We start from the raw sequence: 19,865 nt of genomic DNA, 5'->3' as shown, positions 1-19,865 counted from the left end.
TCATTTATATAAATATTAGATCCTTTAAGCTTCTTTGCTTGTTGCAGTATGTGTGCCTTATCCTTCTCTTTCATCAACTTTACCATCACCGCCCTCGGTCCCCGATCAGAAGGTTTCCCGACTCTGTGAGCCCGCTCCATCTCAATTTCTTGATGAATTTGCAGATTATCCTTTAATATTTCCTTCACCTTACATTCGGCTTCCGTCCAGCTTTCTCCAGCTGACTCCTTGATTCCCTCAAAGATCAGGTTTTTTTGCTTGGACTGTACATGCCTCATATGTAGATATGCTTAAGACATATTACCTTAACCTTATACCATCACATGTTGATGCCTTAAAGTCATGTCTCACTGGCCCCATGCCAGTTATGGTTTAGAAAGCAGCATTTGAATCATGGAAGACATGCACAGCAAGGCCTTATGTCACTGGTTATGTTTTCCTTTGCTGTTTGTCCTGAATTGAAGGCTAATCTCGTGTGTGTACACAGTGACAGATCATGTTGAATCTTTTTGCACAAGATTCTCCAGCTGTACAGCTAGAGTGTAGATAAAGTCACTTGCAGTTCATCTGTTCCAGATCATTACAAAACAACCCCCCCACCCCTCAGCTTTTATAATTAAAATATGAAGCTCTAGGCAAGTCAGTATGCATTCAACATGCATAAACATGACTGAAGTGATAGAAGTGCATGAGGTGGCCAGCAGCTGAAGGGCGGGTTGTGTCAGCTACTAGTTGTTTTAAAGCACTATATAAATAAAGGTTAGTTGAGTGATTGATGTGCTTATCGGTTGACAGAAAACATCATTATGTAATGGAAACACCCATAAAATACAACACCTATATGGCAAAGATGTGTCCCCCAAATCATCTCCACGTGATCACTAAAGAGAACACACCGTCCACTTGTCCAATAATATAAATATCAAAGTCTAACATACTGTTGCGGTCATAGATTTTCCACAGAGTGAAAGTGGCTGCTGTAGGCCGGTGCTTGGTGAGAAAGTTCTATGATAGCATTAGGATTTTCTTTAGCTGTCGATTTAAACTGGTAACCCTGGGAGCTTCCCAGGGGGACCTTGTAGACTGAGGCCCAGCAGAAGTGCAGCACGCTTGGGGAGAGGAGGATGAAAACCCAGGGGTCGATGATGGAGGTGACTGAGATGAAGCGTAGGGCAATCAGATCTAGGCGGTGAGACTCCTTATAAGTCCCAAAGGAATTGATGTACACCCGGATCTAAGAAAAGAAGTGGGGAAAAAACTTAGACTGTGTGTTAAATTAGCTGGCAAGGTACAGTATAATCCCACTGCTGACATATAATAGCTAACATCCTGGTTTGAAGTCTCACACTAAACCCTCAATGGCAGCAGGAACAGCTGAAGAGTGGGTTTATGAGAGCAGATCAGTGTGGTATGGGAAATGAACAACCAAAAGTGAAACCACCACCCTCAGGCTCATCCTACATCCTCAAACTTAAATGTCACATCTTTTTATGCCGGGGCACTGAATGGCAGGGAGTGATGAGGAATGTAAATATGCATTTTGTAGGTTAGGGGAGGCTGAGAGGCAGAGGATAAATGCTGAGGCCAAACTACATTGAAATTCCCATACCAATATCCAGCTGAATTAGTTTACACTCAAAGATAAACAAACAACAAAAGGGACCTAGTTGTGAAATAAGGATTGCACTCATTATTACTGTCTTAGTATTTTCATCTATTATCTGCACAATACGCTTACTGGATAAATGGACTGTGGGTAAGTCTTATCCACTAATGGAAATCTCAACCACTTATGCAAACTGACATTTAAAAATTCTTTTTTTAACATGAATTTAAGAAGAACCTCTGCGTTTAGGCATCTAATAATTTACAGCTTCTTTTTCTGCATTTGGAAGAATTTCAGGTTATGTATGGGGATAATGCAGCAGCTACAGTAGGAAGAACATTTGTTCTGCCATTTTTGTCTTCATTTAGAAGTGGAAAACTTTATTTATTTTGAATTCATAGTTCATAAATATGAATATCTCCATTTTGATACACACTGTATGTGTCCCTCTGCTATTAATATTTACACAGAAATTAATCTTATTAATTAATCTTGTGTAATTCACTTAAAGATGCTATTTAAACCACAAAAAATAGCCAGATTGCCTGTTGAGCTAAGGTAGTTACCTTCTATAATCTGATCAGTGAGCAGTTCCTCCTCTGTAGTGGCTGACTGGAATGAGAAGCAGTGAATTCCCCAGGCCAATGGAAGCTATGACTAGTTAAGAAATCCCTGCTGCTGGTCTCTCTGGGTATTGTCCCTCTCTGACCCCCTGTCAGATGTGATTTTTATAATGGTTTCTAAAGTCTTTGTATGTCCTGCCACCACTTCTCTCTCACATCATCCATTTCCTTTTCCTTTCACGTCCTCCCTTAACCTCTGCCTCCCACTTATCTCTGAAGTCATTATCTTCATCTCTTCCTTCATACTCTCCCCTCTATTCCACTGCAAAGTTTTTTTTCTGACTGAAGTACATTTACTCAAATACTGCACTTAAGTGCAGTTAAGAGGTATTTGTACTTGACTGCTGCATCACTACATTTTAGAGGTGGATATTGTTACTTCTTACTCCGCTACATGTATTTGATAGCTTTAGATACCGCTCAGGATCAGATTAATAAAACAAAATACAGTATAATCATGAGATGTTATTGATCCCTGGTGGGGAAACTCACAAGCTACCCAGCAGCATGTAAAACTCTTCACATTATACCTCATTATGCCAGCTGCAACATTAAAGTGATGAACACAACAATGCATCAGTATTTATAATCCAAGACTATACATTAAATATGAAATGTACCATTCTGCATAATTAGTATTTTTACTGCTTTATGTATATTTTGATGCAATTTTTTTTTTTTTTTTTGCATGTCTACTTAAGTAACATTTTGAATGCAGGGTTTTTACTTGTAGCAGAGTACTTTTACACTGGTATTGCTACTTTTACTTACAGCAAGTAAAGAGTCAGAGTACTTTTTGCACCCCTGCTTCTCTGTGACTGCAGCTGTTGCATCTACATTGCCACCGGCCTTACCAGGCCTGTTTCTTATTACTTGATCATACGGCCCAGTAGTGGGAACGTGGCCATGAAGATAAGTGGTTGTTTCTGTAACAAATACATCTTCACTGAGGCACCTGCACTGCTGCTGCAAATGGCACTTAAGGGTCTTGCTTTAAGGCACATCAGCAGCTGCTCATTTGAAGAAAGAAAAAGCTGCTTAAACTTGTTCAAGAAAACTTTTGTAGAAAAATAAGTTTGCAGTTCAATAATACAAATGAGGTAAAAGTTCTTAGAAATCAAAGAACTTTACAGTAGAAGATGAACAAGGTATGGTATGCATTTTTCCCATGTTAATTCCAATATTGTTTTAAACAAAACCACAAGACCATTTCAAATATCTGACAGGCCCTGCAATGTGTGTGAGACAAAGCCAGAGAGATGGACCGTGTGTACATGCAGAGACACGGTTATTTGTTTTGCAAGGCTCAGCTATGAAAACAGACTGGTGCTGTGAGCCCATTTCTTTCTAGTCCCTCAGCCTGAACAGGAAGAGTAATAATAAAATTGTTAATGGAAACAGTCTGTATGGAGCTGATGCTCCGAGCACAAAACACTGCTCCAGGTTTATGAGTCAAAACAAAACCATAAATTGTGACCTGGGTTGCTAATATTTGCTTTGCAAGAATTAAACCTGGTCAGTAAATACTTAAGTCAGAGGTGATAATATCTTTGTTTGTTTGTTTTTTGGTAATGTGGCTGGCACCATGACATGCTATTCCCTCGGCCTTAGATGTAATTCCAAGTTGCTAACATGCTGGTAGAAGGCTAGTTAACCAAATCAGCTAGCATTGGCAGAAAACAAAAACATTCCTTAATCCTGTCCTTATGTTGCGCGTTTTTGATTTTGGAAAGGTAAAAACAAGACATTTCACTATTCCCAGCTGTACGGTTAATTCAAGAAATCCTTTTCCATCATGATGGATCTTTTGCAAATTGGATCTGATGCCTATAGGAAAAACATTCCTCTGTTTCTGTGCATACTGTCTGTGCAAACAACGTTTCAGAAGAAGCAACAGTGAACCCTAAACAGCAGCCTTTAAGTCAAAAATCTCAAACATCTCCTCAGTAACAGCATCTTTGAAAAGGCCACTGAGGCTTTACACAGGCACTTGAACTCATTATGGACATAGCATCAAGCTGAACATGGAAAATGTACAGAGGATATTATCAAAGAAACCTATGCATTTTGTCTTCATCTAGATCATAAAGAATGGAATGGGGAAGGAAACTGGGCGCCCTTTTAAAATAAAGGACCAAGTGACCTTTGACAAAATCGTTTAGGGCAGCAAATGTCTGTCTGTAAGTTAACGTGGCCATCCCCGTGGATATGCTGGACATTGTCCGCCCGTTTAGACAACAGAGGGACAACATTAATACATAATGGTAAAAAAGTCTGTCTTAATTACTAAGTTAAGTACAACGCTATGTGCAGCTAATCCTGAGGTAATGACAACCAGCCTCCAAGGACTTTCAACAGCTTTGGCACTGGTAATATACTCAAAGCTTTACGTGCTAGTCTGTGGAGCAGTTTTAATCTTTTGGAATGAATTTGTGACACAGATGGGATCCATTTAAAGGTCAACATTTTATGATGCTGTTTTAACTTACGTTTTACCACTGTGCATGAATGTTTTTAAGTGTCAAATGATTTCAATTTGTATTTTGTAATATTATTGGTGGCCAGTGGTTGGCTTGTCATGCTGTGGATGCTATTAAATAAAAGTATGATGAAGAATTTGACAGTCATTGCACAGATGAAGGTTATGACTGCATTTCAAGAAGCTTTGGGTCCATTACTGCTGTCTGCAGTAGAGTGCACAACATCATACCCTGATGGGAAAGTTATTGATTTCCTGTTTGGACCACAAAGTGACACTCTAAGCTGATGTGGTTATGAGCAGACTAGCAAGTCAGTCTCCTGGGCATCACTGAAGGATGAGTCATTTGTGGCTCGAGTTTGTCACTGGTTCAACTTCTGCCAAAATGATCAAGTTAGATGATCAGCAAAACAAAACACTGTATGAACCCACAACATCCCAGAAAGTCCTGGCTGATGGTAGTGTTTCTCATTTTTGATATCTCTAGTGAAAAGTAAGCAGTGTACAGCACACAATGTTTGACTCAGTGCCCTGTGGTCAAGTCAAATACAGAATAGTTGGCTTTTTTTTTTTTCTAAAACCAAATTACTCTGACTTCCACAATGACAGTCAACTGGAAAATCCCACCTCATCTGTTTTTATTATTCAGTAACTGTAAAGTGGTGATTTATATTTTCCCTTTAACCCAAAAACTGAACATTTCATGTAGTTATGTGCCGTCATCTTACCACCAGAGGAAGTGTGCAGATGATGAAGATGATGGTCATGACGACCAGCAGGATGAGATGCTCCACCTCCTCGGACATAGACGTCACCCTGCGGTGGTCGTTGGATCTTGTCATTGCCATCACTGAGCCGCCGTTCCGTCTCCGCCGTTGGTACATCTTGAACAGCTGGTACACCACAAACCCATTGCACACCACGATTGCCAGCACAACCACTAGGATAACAGTGGCGTACAGGTTGGCATAGGCCCGGTCCTCTACCTCCTTAGGGTTCATGTCAATGAAGCACCATGTGCCAGGGCAGTATTGTACATATTTACCAAATCCCACAAAAGGCAGGAGACAAAATAAAGAACATAACAAAAACACCAAGGGGATTGTGATGTAGGCACATTTTTTCGTCACATGCCGGTTGTACAGGTAGGGATAACCGATGGCAAAGCATCTCTCTAGTGCCATAGTGAAGAGGAGCAACATGGTGGCCAGGCTAAAGAAGGTCATGCTTACACCAAAGTATGAACACACACTTTGAGTTTCTGGTGACATCCCTAGCAAGGTAGTGTTGCGGGAATATGCCAGGAGCACCAGGGGACTGATGAGGCAGGTCCCCATCAGGTCCGTGACCACTAGCGAAGTGATGAGGATGTGAAACAACGCACGCCGCCACATGACCCCGTCCCTTGTGTGTCTCCGTCGGCGAATTTCCAAGATCACCAGGGCGGCCACGTTGCCAAAGATGCCTAGAGCAAACATGATGGCACTGATCCCCGGGCTCTTGGGGGAGTCAATGTAGTATTTGCTGTGGCACAGTTCATGGTCTAAATCCATTTTGGCTGAAGAGTGGCTGGATTCAATTAGGATATATGTGTCCAACTCCAAAAAAGTGTTAAAAACATGTCCTTAAGTAGTTGTCTGTGGCCATCCTGGGTAAACCAAAAGGAAAAGCTGTGAGACTTAGAGCTGCAGAACAGAAAATACAACACCAGAAAATTAATCTGCAGCTACTCTAATAATTGATGGGTCTTGACATTATCTTGTCATATATGACAGTATTCTGCATGTCTTTGAAATGAATACATCATCTTGAGCTCTGGGAGATATTTTTTCACTATTTTCTGACATTTCGCAGACAAAATGATTATTTGATTAATGGAGAAAACAATCCTGAGATTCACCAAGAATAAAAATATTCTGTACTTGCATTCCCATTGAGAATAGCAAAATAGTTAAAGGAAAAATGTTTGCGCAACATAACTTGTGCTGGGTAAAAGGTGAAAAACTGCCTGACTTTACTGCTCACGTAACACATTTCAGATTTGTTATATTTTTAGTGCTTACTGACCAAATATAACCAGCAGTCATAGCTTATTTAATTTTACATTTAACATGCAGCATATTCAGTGAACCTTTGAGTAGGAATGAAAAGGGGCACACAAAAATCAGATGTTTCTGGACAAGATGCTGTCAAACTATCCCTGTGAGATTTACTGTCGGTACTTTTAAATGCAAAAAGTGACCTAATACAACACAAGGAAAAAGAGAACAGACACTGGAGTTAGAACTGTTCATATCTTTTGTCTGCTGAAGCTGCTGTTGTTACCTGTAATTCACAAGTTAATGTGATTCTGACTAAACATCCTAGGGAAGGCTACATATGAGCACAACATGTTTACGTGCCACTCACTGGCCCAAAGAGATGCAGCATCATTTGTAAAGGATGTTTACTTGTCACACTTACTGTTTTGACACAATATCAACAGTGTTGACTACACACCTCCTCTAATTTCATATTTTCAAGACTTTGTCTCACCTTACAGTTCCCATGCAGCTAAAGTGGAGAATTCACCTGTTTTTATTAAAAATCTGAGGCTTGAAATCTGCTCCTGTATGCGTTTTGGAGTAGTGAAACTCAGAGTTGTTCCTCTTTTGTCTCACCAGTAATTAGATATCAGCTGACAGGCTGCATGTTCAGAAAGCTGCACACTGTTCTTCTCAAATTGCCCATTATGCTGACTCAGGAGCAAAAAAATGCATGGGTAGCATTTAAGCAGCTGTTGCATTACTTAGAAAAATGAGAGCTGACTCTTACAGCCTACATAATATTGCACATTAGGTCCAAATGTGTGACTGTGCACACCTTTACTTTCACTGGGTGAGTAAGGACCAGATAACGAATTCACTAATTTCTCTGTCCAGCACAGGACATGTCCACTCTGGTGGTCTCCTTGTGGCCTCAGCTGTCACAGACTGAATTGAATCTGTTTTTTCCCTTGTACAAAACGCGAAATAGAGAGCCCTGACGGATGTGGTGAGTTTGCGGGCAGCTGTTTGCCACCCAGAGAGAACTCGGTGCAGATTCTGCGTCGACTGCAACTTAATATGTTGCATAATGAGACGTGTGAAGGAATTCGATTTGTTGGCGTCCCGTTCTGTCGTTTGTATTGATAGATGCCAGAGTTTCTGCTTCTTAAGTGGTAAAGCTAAATGAAACAACAGGTGAAGTAGCTGTCAAAGTTGGAATTTAATTGGGGAACAATGTTTGTGGATGTATAGAATTTGTACCGAATGAAAGAGTCGTAGCTACAAAATTATTTCATTCAAGATCTGACAGCTGCACCGCTTTTCATTCCGGAAGAACAATTTAAAAATTCTTTCTTATTTGCTTAATGGCCGCTCTAAACTTGAAAAACGGGAGACAACAACTGTCACATCCGCGTGGACTTTTTAAAATATATAATCAAGTTCTCACCTATGTTATAACTTGCTCCCAGTAGTGTAGACGGTCATTTCTGTGCTTTGCAGTCCAGATCGAATCCCACAGTAGAGAAATCCCAGTTTATAGTTGGTTTCACTTAAGAAGCCGCTCAGCTTTAAAAGAAAGGTGTGCGGAAGGCGAGGCGCGCAGCACTGTGATGAAGCAGACATGAATGGACGCGGGTATGGGAAGATACGATGACGTCACACGGCTTCGGGTACACCCACCCGGGTAAATACAACAGACCGGAACTGGTTAGCATCAAGGTTCAAGGATTTTATTGTCAGTTCACCATCTGTGCAGGACATACAGAAATCGAAATACCGTTTCTCTCACACCTAGTATTGGGTGCCTTAACATTTATGAACTAAAATATAATAGGATAGAATAAGAACTGGATTAACGTGGTTAGGATAAATCTAAACGGTACAGCCAATAAGCTGTGACTCAAAACCGTGTACAGTCAGTGACAGTAGTGCAAACAATAATAGGAGCATCACCAGATATACTGTTTCTCTCTCACCTAATGTTGAATGCCCATACCATTTAAGAAACTAAAATAGAATAAAAGTAGAATAAACACAGAATAAACATAATATGAAAACTGAATTCAAGTAATTTAAGCATAAACTAGATGGCACAACCTAATAGGCTATGATGAAATTCAAAGCCATGTGCAAATAGTGTCAGTAGTGCAAATAATAGCAAGAAAATTGTCAGGTGGTCAGCATCACCAGGGGCGTTGCTAATGAGATGCATAATAGCTTACGAAATGTACATGGACAGCAGTGCAAACAACCAATCAAATAATCCCCCGTTGAGTTTAGCAGGTTGTTACAAAGCTCTAGCTCTAACAGCCTGTAGCCAAATGAAATATTAGACATTTATACCATTTAATACATTTCCAAATTTAAATATCATATTAATAAAGATCATTATACTGTGGTAAGTAAAGTAATTTGCTTTTAAAAGAGGGTACCCTTTTTTTGTAATTATAAACAGACACAATACAAAAATAACAAGAACAAGACTCTGTAACATTTTGAGAATATGCAGTCCTGATGCATGTTCAAGTGTAACCTCTTTTACCTTCTTGAATGTAACACCACAATCTTATTTCTAGCATGAAAGTGCATGTTTATCATTCTGCCTGATGAAGCAGTTCGGTGTCTGCCATGTTCATTCTCCCATGACACTAAGAATTCTTTGTTTTGCTTTTCAAGGTTGTGGCATGCTGTTTAATTGTATTAAGTGTATACTAATGAGTTTGAGTCATGAGGATGACACTCACCATGAAGGCATAATGCAACATCCGCTCTTCTTTAGCAAAATAGCTTCCAAAAAAATCCATAATGCAATAACATTTCATTAAAATTACACAATTTCAGCCATTTAAAAAGTCGATTAAATGGCAAACAGGAACCTAACATGGGCCCTGATGTATGCTGAGAGCCCTGAAATAATGGCATCACGAGTGCTTTTATCCAGGTCCATTAACAACATTGTGACATGAAGCAGTTTCTTCACTCTGTCGCCTCTTTAGTCTACATCCTGTATTTCTCATTCTGTCTCCTTTTCCCTGAAGTCTTTATTTATTTTCACATGTATGGGGGTTATTTAACTTTGTCCTCTGCCCTTAACAACACCAAAATGCAGTGGCTTCAGTAGATATTCAGGAAGATGCCATTGTCCACATGTAAACATGATCAGATTACATGAAGGCCTTTGGGTACTCGGCTTGACTGACTGATTATAATCATTTAATTACTTAATTATTACTATTAGACAGCGATATCCTTTTTACATGCATAAAGTAAAACATGCACCACTGTTTTCACACACAAAATAAATCAAGAACTAATTTGATGTCATGCTGTATGGTTTCTAATCTAATTCCTTGCCTTTGCCCCCCCCTGCTGGTTGCTGTGGGTAACCACAAACATGTCTTGTGGTTAAACTGGATTGATTAATGGTGGAAGGGAAGGCATATTCTACGAATGGCACTTTCTAACACAGTGGTGAACAGTAGAGAGTGTGTGATGACTTTTTAACTTTTGTTGATGTATATATGTATATGGAAAGTAGTCAGACCCCTTCATTTTTGCACACTTTTATTAAGTTATAGACTTGAATTAAATTGGCTGAATTTACTTTTTGGCAATTAATTAGAAAAGTGAAAAATGTTTACTACACTTTTTGTGTAAATGTATTACAAATTAAAAAGTGAAATCGCTCCAAACTGAGTTCAGGTGCATCTTGCTTTCTTTGAGAAATCTCTAAAATATTTTACTCCACCTGTGGCAAATTCAGTTACTAGGACATGCTCCCTGGAGCACAGTGGGCTACATGTTGTAGAAAGGAAGAGGTCTGAAACCATTAAGGCTCTGTTTGGCTGCCCAGCTGAATTCCGGACCAGGCAAAAGGGACCTCACTCAGGGAGGTGATGAACCAGCTGCTGGGTGGTGGGGCTGTAAGAAACAGAAAGTGAAGAAAACCTGTACAAAAAGTGTACCACTAAAATAATTGTATATATTGTTTTACGTCATCTGCTTCTAGATTTGCAGTTATCACTGCACAGTTGACAACACTTAGAACGGATGATTTAATGCTCTGCCAGGCGTGCACTTTATCTATCTGGGCTTTTTGTGCTCGGTCTGGACTTCACTAAGGGAAGCACATGCTCAGCTGGATTGTGGTCAGGTGTCTGATGTCAAAGAACATTCCAGTTTGATTTTCCTGTCTGTGTGTTTGGGATGTGCTGCTGCTCTGTCCTAACTCTGTGATGGTCCATGTGAAGTGCTAGTCAGTCAAGCTTTATTTGCATAGTTCCTTTCATACTGGTTAATGGAATTCAGAGTGTTTTACAAATGACCAGCAGGCTGATGATAAAACAGTACAAATATAATCAGACAAACAGTTTGAGGCTAATAGAAATAAATAAAAAAAATTAAAAATTTAATAGCAAAATCCATAAAATACATTTTAACATAAGTACAAAATGACAAAAAGCAGGAATACAATATTTTTAAAAACATGATACATATATAAATATTTAGTTGTGGATTGTTCTTTAGCTAATAACAGGTTCTATGGCTCTAGTGTCTAAAATTTTGAATACATCAACATGTTGTATGCTGAGGCAGACAGCAGGTGGCGCACAGCGTGAAGTATTTTCAGGTTGCATGCACAGCCTTCAGTGATTGCATCAAAATAAAATGAATCATAAATTATGAATAAATATGTAATGTACACTGTAGGATTAGTTATTGATTGAGGTGTATTCAAAAGAAAAAAAAACAGAGATACACAATGATAGGTGGTGATAATATTACTCCAGATATAAATGTTGGACCTATAAATGAAGCCCTTTAGCAATTTGTTTAACGTGTCTTAAGAAAACTGTGAACTTTAATTATTTTAATAATTTTAGCACTTTATATGTATATGTGTGTGTGCTTATGCCAGTGTAAAAAAACATTAGCACAGCGTGTCTTTTTCATTGTTGTGAAACAGAGTTACATCCGATTAAAATGCTCTATTTTTCTTTTTCTTTAATACAAGCCAGATGTTACCTCCAGCTGTCAGTCAACCCTCCTCTAACCAATCCCAGTGGCCCTTAGCTCCTCCCCCCCACCCTCTGTGCAGGGTGTCTGAGGCTCAGTGAGGAAGAGGAGTGATTCTCCTTCTTGCTGCTCCCCTCTCTAGGTCCATCTGCACCTCTCTGCCTCTGCTCCCTGTCACAGTGCAGAGCTGCTGAATCAGCCCAGCTCTACAATGGTAAGAGGGCGAATGTTGGCTGTGTGTCTGCTGTGCTGGAGCTGCACACTATGTGTGGTTACAGCCATCCAGAGGGCTGATATGTTTCCTTACGGCACTTTAAGTGGAGATTTAATTCTGGCAGAGGGCGACGATGAAACCTCCAGAGTGCTGTCCCTGCCCAAACCCTTATACTTCTACAGCTCCCCCTTCTCCCAGCTATATGTAAGTATAACTTCAATAATACTTATTTGCAGACTTGTATCTATATTTAAATTATGGCACATGGCAGAATTTCTGCAATTACTTCCTTAAGTTAACATTTTATAGGTGATATTTTCAGCTACTGAACCAGCTCCGTGGTAGAGCACTGGCCAGTTTTTATGGTGGAAAAAGGAGCAATTATATTTTGTTTAAATGGAGAAAATCAGGGAAGTCACCAGAAGGTTTTAGGTTAATTGAAATCTGATTGTTGGTGAAATGCAGAAGTCTGCACAATATAAAGTTTAGCTGAATTAAATCCAGTAAAAATAATAAAATACAAAAATACAGGCAACAAAATGTACCTAATATATCAAAGTACAAATATTTATTGTGCAGATGCCCCCTATCCCTGTAGTTTTATTTCTGATGTATTAACATGTAAGCATTACATTAATGTTTTATTTGGTGGCAAAAAGAGTATTACAAGTAGCAGTACTATGATATTAAAATGTTCAGTAACTGTATAAGGTACATGAACTTTCCATTTTCATCTGCTTTATACTTCTACTTCACTACATTTACTTGACAACTATAGCTACAGATGTATAAATTATGATATGTTGTTATAAAACTTCACTGGTCCCCTGGGGTGCATTCACAAGCTACTCAGCAGTAGATAATGTCATAAAGAAGAGCCACCTGCAGTATTAAAGTGCAATAATGCACCAGTAATTATAATGTATATGAATCTGAAATGAGCCAGTCAGTAACACTTGTTTGTGGTTTGAAGGTTTCTAAAACACAAACAGGCACTGGGCTCAGGAATTCTCGAGGATGTTCCAGCGGTTTATGAGGGGAATCTAGAGGATCTTTATGTGGCTTCTGAGGTCCATGACAGGGTCGCAGCAGTCCCCTGGAGGGTTCCTGTGACTTGTGAGGGGATATGGGTTCATTAGGAGGTTCCATGGGTTCATGATGGCTTTCTAGGAATTTCTTAGAGGATTCAGAGGTTTATAGAGGTTATCCAGTTACAGCATAGGGAGTCCTCATTAGACTGCTAGTCCCCTCAACTGTGCTCATCATTAGTGACTCTTTCTCTCTTTCTAGGTGGCCACCAATGGCATCATATCAGCCCAGGATTTGCCAATGGAAAAGCAATACGTTGATGACAACTTCCCCACAGATTTCCCTGTGGTGGCCCCATTCCTGGCTGACATTGACACCAGCGGAGGCCGAGGGCAGATTTACTACCGGGTGACTGAAACTCCCAGCGTACTCAACAGAGTGGCCCAGGTCTGTTTATCCTCTGAACCAAGTACGATTGTTTTCTTGAAACAAAGTAGAAAAAAGTTATAATTAAAACTTTGTACACTTTACTTAAATACAGCTTTGGGGGTTTTCTTTTCCAGTTTTTCATCCATTAGTTCAGTCCATTGTTCACTCCATCTTTCCTTTTTTCTTTTCTCCATCTTCCTTCCATCATTCATCCATTCACCTGCTCACCCAGGATGTACATCGAGGGTTTCCAGATGCAAAATTCACACCCACACACGCTGTAGTGGCAACATGGGAGAACGTTGCAGCATATGAAGAACCTTCAAACAAGGTAAAAAGGAGAACAGTAGCTCTTCTTCTTCTTGTTATGATTAATGAATGAATTTGTTTTGAACAACAGCCCACATTGCCCTCACTACTTCATTTTAGTTCTTGTGAGACACACAATCCCAAATTCCTGGAGGTTGTGCATATAACATGTAATGAGCCTGGGCTGGAGGGTCTCCTTCCTTCCTACTCTGCCGCTTAACCTTTTCAAAGGGTCAGAGGTCACTTTTAAGGGTCATCAAAGTGCCCCTCCCTCCTGACTCATTATCCCATCCCTCTAGTTCACATGCAGCTTAACACAAACATGCTTTGACCAGTCGTACTGCTATGCTTTGTTGGAATTCACTCCTCTATCTTGTTTGCCAAACATTTACTTGTTGATAACCTGGTTTACAATTAAAATACTTCACTCCAACAAACTAATTTCACCTTGGTAATCATTTACAGGCATAACAAATTTTGGCGTTCACTGTATTAATATAAGGAGCACAAGCTAGATTTTTCATTGCACTGTCTCCCCTCTGACAATTAGACAAATTTAGGAATTTGCTGGAAAGAGAAGCTCCATTTAGTACCAAGTAAATTCTCATTTTTCATTCAATTATTGCTAGAAACCTAAGTCTTCATATTGAACTATGTGCTTACCTTTAGGCAAATTTTACATTTATTCATGTTCAGCTGAACTGCTGTGCAGTGACTAAATGATTAAATTGGTAAATAAAAGGCTATTTCAGTAAATTAACATACCACTTTCAGGAGGTTGAGATGACTCACAAGAGACAGATAAAAAGGTCAAAATTAAGTCCAAGATATTCTGACTTGTAGGCTCTACTATGAGTCCAAATACACTGGACCCTACATATCCCATAATACCCATTATGGGTTTAAAAAGCTCCCACCTGAGCCACACAAGGCATTATACAGCTAAGTAGCACTCCTCCTGTCAAGTAAACAAAACTAAAATCAGTGCAATGCTCCTTTTATTGGAAGTGTAGTAATTAAACACTTTACCTGGTTTCTTTATAATTAATACCAAATTTCACTTTACAGTTCTACCTAGAACCCTTCCCAGGAAATTATACAGACCTTTAAAGCATCATCTAGCAGTACACTGGAGGGTGTGTTTATGTTAAACTTTGGGAACAACTCCAAGTAAAGCCAGGCCTACTGAACTTATCAATCAAACAAACAGTGCTTTGTTGTTCCTGGTTTGTAGCATGTGGGATGGAGGGATGAAGGGAGTGGTAGATTTAAGGACAACCTCAGGGGATCTCTAAGTCTCTGTCCCACCCTCTCATCTGTGCCTGTCCTTTTTTTATGCTCATGGTCTGGTTGCTTTTATGCCTCCTCCTTTCTTCCTGATTGATCAAAAGCTAAACATTCAGATAGTCTTGAGGGGATATTCATCTTTAATCCTCTTAGGACATTTCTCAGTAGCCTACCTAAGGCTCCTTATCATTGAATTGCTGCCAAATAGACACATCAGCGATGGTTCTCCTCTGATCCTTGAATATTGAAATTACATCTAAAGATCTTTACCCACTGTTGACAAAATTCTAATTAGAGGCTGGTGTTCACCTCTTCACATTTCTACATGTGTTAAGAGGGGACTTGTTTTGTTATTTAAAGGCTCTGTCTGACTTGTCAGATTGTGGTGGTCTGGGTCTCGACTGGGATTCGCTTCAGTAGGTCTCTCTTCAAACTGATAGCATCTTCCTTTGAAGTGATTAACCAGAAGTGCTGGGTGGGGTGTGTTGGGGGTAGAGTTGTAAGTGTGTGTGAACTGATTAACCTGAGGTGTGCATAATGTCAGGGTGTGTGTTATGGCTGACGAGATAGGATAGTGTCTTGGGGGAAGGGCAGACTGTGCAGGAAGAAATAACAGGAAAGAAAGAGAAAATTCAAGCTAATGTGTGACTGTAAGAAGTACAGTTCTCTACAATATTATTCTTAAATATGTTATTATGATTGGAAAGTAATTGCACCCCAGACACCCACTCTGTAGCAGCCCAGTTTGTTAATGACCAGAGTCATTTACAGAGAGAAAGTGGCCTTGTGTGTGTGTTGAGGCTGTAAGACGTGTTGACCAGGCCTTACATTGAGAAGCATATTGCTAATCCTTCAGGCCTGTGCAAAGACATTTTGAGGGTGCAGGTGTTCAAACCTAAAAAAAGACACTCCTCTCACCAACAATTATTTATACATGTATATAAAAATTACCTGCAGTAGCACATCTTTGCATTAGAGCATACCGTGTACTGTAAGTCTGTGTAAGAATTGAGGCAATTAACATGTAAATACAATAAGATCAGATGAACAGTAAAAAATTCCAAATGTATCTTTTAATAGGCCTGGATTATTGTATTGAAATGACAGCTGGCTTGCCAACAACAACTACCAGTAGATTTTATGTCACAGGAGAAAGAACAGATCATGTTCTGTCCTACAACTTTTGCCACACTTACTATGAGCAGACATGTAAACAGTGCCAGATCACATATTTACACAGTTCCTTGTTGATGCAGGCCTATGAGCTAAGTCCTAACATGCCTTTTAATAATAATTCCAAGCCTATTATTTACTGTTGTCAAGCATAGTTATAGCACACTTTTAGTTGAACTTTTATGCAATGAACCACAATGAAAATTGTTTAAAAAACTAAAATATAAATTTAGAAATACTTAAGAAAAACAAAACTTTCTGCAAAAAGGCCACTTATCAAGTCAAAGGGTAAAATCAAGTCAAAGGGTAAAAAGGAAGGAAGACCGCAGGTGCCTGAGCAGCACCTGCGGTCTTCCTGCGCACGTGCCTGTAATCCTTGTTCATATTGTGGACACTTGTTATGGTAGATGTTGTTATACACTTTATCTTCCAAATTCACAAGTGTCATTAATTTCACACATTATATCTGATAAACATTAACATGTCAGCATCATTGTTAGCATGTTAGCTTGCTCTGGAAAAATACTATAAATCATAGTATCTGCCTTGAAGTTCCCTTGTTGAGAAATTAACTGTATAGGAGCAGCAATCTGAAGAGGAATGTAATTTTACATGTGAACATAGTACACTGTTTTTCTGAAGTGTAGTTTTGCTCCTTTCAACATCTCTTCAAAGTTGCATGCACAAAAAAGGAAGGTATTGTTGGTTGAACCACATATTACATGTTATAACATGTCCACTGTGTTAAGGTCAAATGAGATTGAATTAAGGAATAAATGGGGTTGTCTGCTGGATTTGGCCCCTGCCTTTCATATTGCTTTCTTTCCTCTTCTCTGCCTTTCTTATTTTCTGTAGTACAATAGGAACTATGTTGTTTGCTGTTTCTGGGGGCCCCTTGCAGTGACACAGGGGGCATCCTTTGAAATAGGTTCATTCTAGTTCAAAGCACACTCTAAATCAATCTCAATTTTCATATTATGTTATCCCATCATTCTGCCACAATTCTATTATCAGTAACCACCGAACTCAAGGGTTTACTTGACCTTGTGGCTGTACAGCTCCACAGCAGCCACTAAAATACACGACATCAACTTGGGCGCAGAACTGAGACTTAGGATCTTGATGGATTAATACAGTCATAGTGCTCTGGTTTGTAGTTTGTACAAAAAAAAATGGGATGGGAGCGTGGATTTTTGTAAGACAACATAAAAATCCTGACTGGACTGTTTCTGGCCAGAAGCCTGGACTGTAGCATGTGTGTGTATGTGTGTGAGGATGTGTGTGTCAGTTCCCACGCTGTAGGCAGTTCCGTTTATAGCACTCTGCTGAGGCTGGCAACTGGACTACAGCTGCTCTGTCTCCCTCCCTGCCTGCTTGCAGCTGTTCTGCGGCCAACCAGCAACCAACAAACAAATGTAGTACATTTATCCTGACCTCCCTCTATGTCTGTCTCTCTCTCTTCCTCGGGATGTCCTCCAGGCTAATCCAGCTCTAGACGATTATAACATGGCAAAACATTTGTCATAGTGTGTTGAGTCATTTATCCAGATTCAACCATCCTAATTGGAAATTCTGCTACAAAGTAGACTAAACTAGATTTTGGTAGCGTAAACCCGACAACTAATAAACAAACAAATACTAACCAAGACAGACTAATCTAAAATATGTTAAGACTAAAGTGACACATGCCTCTACTATGTTTTCATTTAAGCTGCGGGGTATTTCCAGACTCTCAGACCCCCACTGTGCAGCAGACTGATAACTTTACCACCTAAACCCTGACAACAAACAAATGTAGTCAGAGACGATTAATGTCTGTGCTTGTGTCTAGTCATTGTGAGGAGTGTGAGGACATCCTTTTAAAAGAGGTGTGACAAAATGCCTATAGGAAGGTCAAGGGACTGTGTGTGTGTGAGGTGGTGGTGGGGTTGTCAGAGAGCACACACTCACATACATACTGAACAACACACTGTCTATAGTCTTTGATGTGTGTTGGCTACAATTTGTTGTCTTCCAGCTGTGAGTCTGTAAAGCACACCAGGATTACTTCACACACACACACACACAAATGGCCACACATATAGAGGAGAGACTGAGAAGAGGACACATGTTAAAGGAATAGTGCAGGATTTGGGGAAATAAGCTTTCTTGCCAAGAGTTAAGGCTAATTTATGTTTCTGTGTCAAATCTACACTCTAGGTACGGCCTATACCTTATACCATTGCCTGATGTACACCTCCCCAGAAATGTAACTGTGCATCATGGTGACGCAGACCACAACAATTGTGACTAGTTTCATCACATTTCTATTTCATGTCTCTCAGTGTCCTGACAAGCAGAGGAAATCCCCCCTCATTCTGCCTCAGTTGGTTCAATGATTATACAGACCATCTCCTCCACTGTCTTCCTTCTTATTTGCACTGTAGTGTAGGGTATGGTCCGTTTTACCATGCTAACTCTGAGAGACGAGGCAGTCCAAGTAACTTCAAAACAGTGCTGATTTATTCAAAGGATCACAGGTAAAATTAACATTACACGCTCAAGTGTCTTGCACCTCCAACATGCACGCAGGCAGATGTAAGATGAAAGACCCTGAACCCACCAGGCCTATACATTATATCCCTTCGGTTGGGCTAGCCCCATACTACCCAGAAACGTCAACCGAGACGTCTCTGTTGCCAGCTTTGCAGCTGGCCATAGCAGTAGTCAAAACATGAAGCAAATCAATGTGTGTGTCTGTTGGTTAAGTGGTGTGTAACTAAAAACATTCTCACAGACTTCTAGTACATGTCGTGACTTAAACATAAGAACATATTATGGCTAAGGCTACAGTTATACATGTCATAATAATAATATTAAACACCCTGTCTGCTGACAGTCATCAGCTCTTCTCTCTAGTTATCCTTGACCAGATGTACCCTGTAGAAACTCATAAGCATGACTAAGCATTTAACAGTCTAACTAGACATCCTATCTCCACTAAACATTTCTAATACATAAAGTATCTATCCAATTTCTATCTGACTAAAACACCACTCAATAATAAGAATTTAAGTTACCATTAGCAATTTCCATTAATACTTACCAAACTTAATCATCAAAAATCAATAATCAAAAAATCACTCAACAACCTATGAGTTCACACCACCTACGTGTATGCATTTATATGTCAGTATGTATTAGCCTTTAGCTAGTTTATGTAGGATCCACGGTCTTCAGTCCAGTCCATGGAGCTCTTCAATCTCTCACTCACCGGGCTCAGTGAAGGAGATCAGGGGATAGGATTCCCAAGGGGCCGGAGCTTGTACTAATTCATAGGAGGAATACATCCGCATCCACACAAGGTCAGCAGTGTGACTGCTGCCACCAAAGATGTAAGTGCAGAGATCACTAAATTTTTCCACTTGCCAAAAGTCTTATTAAACCAATCTTCAATATAATTAGCAATACCAGAGTGTTCAGCCATCTCTTCTGACAAGATTTTTAAGCCAGCCAGAGCCCTAGCAATTGAGCCATCAGGATCAGTATTCATTGGAATATAGGTACAACATTGTTGTCCAATCATAGTACAAACGCCCCCTTTTTTGGCCAAAACAAAGTCTAAAGCCAATCTGTTCTGATATGACATAATAGATGTGGCTGCCAATTGTTCCTGAAAGCCAAAAGCCAAATC

At 39.7% G+C, this 19,865-nt stretch overlaps 2 protein-coding genes across 9 annotated transcripts in view; one reads left to right on the top strand and one right to left on the bottom strand.

Annotated features, from left to right (window-relative positions):
- Positions 1 to 206: 206 nt before the first annotated feature.
- Positions 207 to 8,390, bottom strand: ptger2a (prostaglandin E receptor 2a (subtype EP2)). Of its 2 annotated transcripts, none has more exons than XM_020592291.1 (3): positions 8,183 to 8,390; positions 5,437 to 6,393; positions 207 to 1,234 (listed from the first exon to the last, which is right to left on the bottom strand). In XM_020592291.1, the coding sequence occupies exons 2-3, from the start codon at positions 6,259 to 6,261 to the stop codon at positions 947 to 949; spliced, it is 1,113 nt and encodes a 370-aa protein (XP_020447947.1). In that variant the 5' UTR covers positions 6,262 to 6,393; positions 8,183 to 8,390; the 3' UTR covers positions 207 to 946. The 2 variants fall into 2 exon arrangements, with proteins under 2 accessions (XP_020447947.1, XP_020447946.1); XM_020592290.1 differs by having other exon boundaries at positions 5,437 to 6,356.
- A 3,361-nt stretch (positions 8,391 to 11,751) lies between these two features.
- The window catches only part of nid2a (nidogen 2a (osteonidogen)), a 50,930-nt gene continuing 42,816 nt past the window's right edge, over positions 11,752 to 19,865 (top strand). For 2 of the 7 annotated variants that reach the window (XM_020591994.1, XM_020591993.1), the window contains exons 1-3: positions 11,802 to 12,169; positions 13,256 to 13,441; positions 13,656 to 13,754. In XM_020591994.1, coding sequence (XP_020447650.1) covers positions 11,963 to 12,169; positions 13,256 to 13,441; positions 13,656 to 13,754 — 492 coding nt within the window. In that variant the 5' untranslated portion in view covers positions 11,802 to 11,962. Of the gene's footprint in view, positions 12,170 to 13,255; positions 13,442 to 13,655; positions 13,755 to 19,865 lie in introns of all 7 variants that reach the window. The other 5 variants (XM_020591997.1, XM_020591996.1, XM_020591995.1 and 2 more) reach the window with 5 other exon arrangements.

The sequence above is a fragment of the Monopterus albus genome, unplaced genomic scaffold (assembly GCF_001952655.1).
Source record: "Monopterus albus unplaced genomic scaffold, M_albus_1.0 scaffold16.1, whole genome shotgun sequence".
Taxonomy (NCBI): domain Eukaryota; kingdom Metazoa; phylum Chordata; class Actinopteri; order Synbranchiformes; family Synbranchidae; genus Monopterus; species Monopterus albus.
This window is presented reverse-complemented; position numbering and strand designations above follow the sequence as displayed.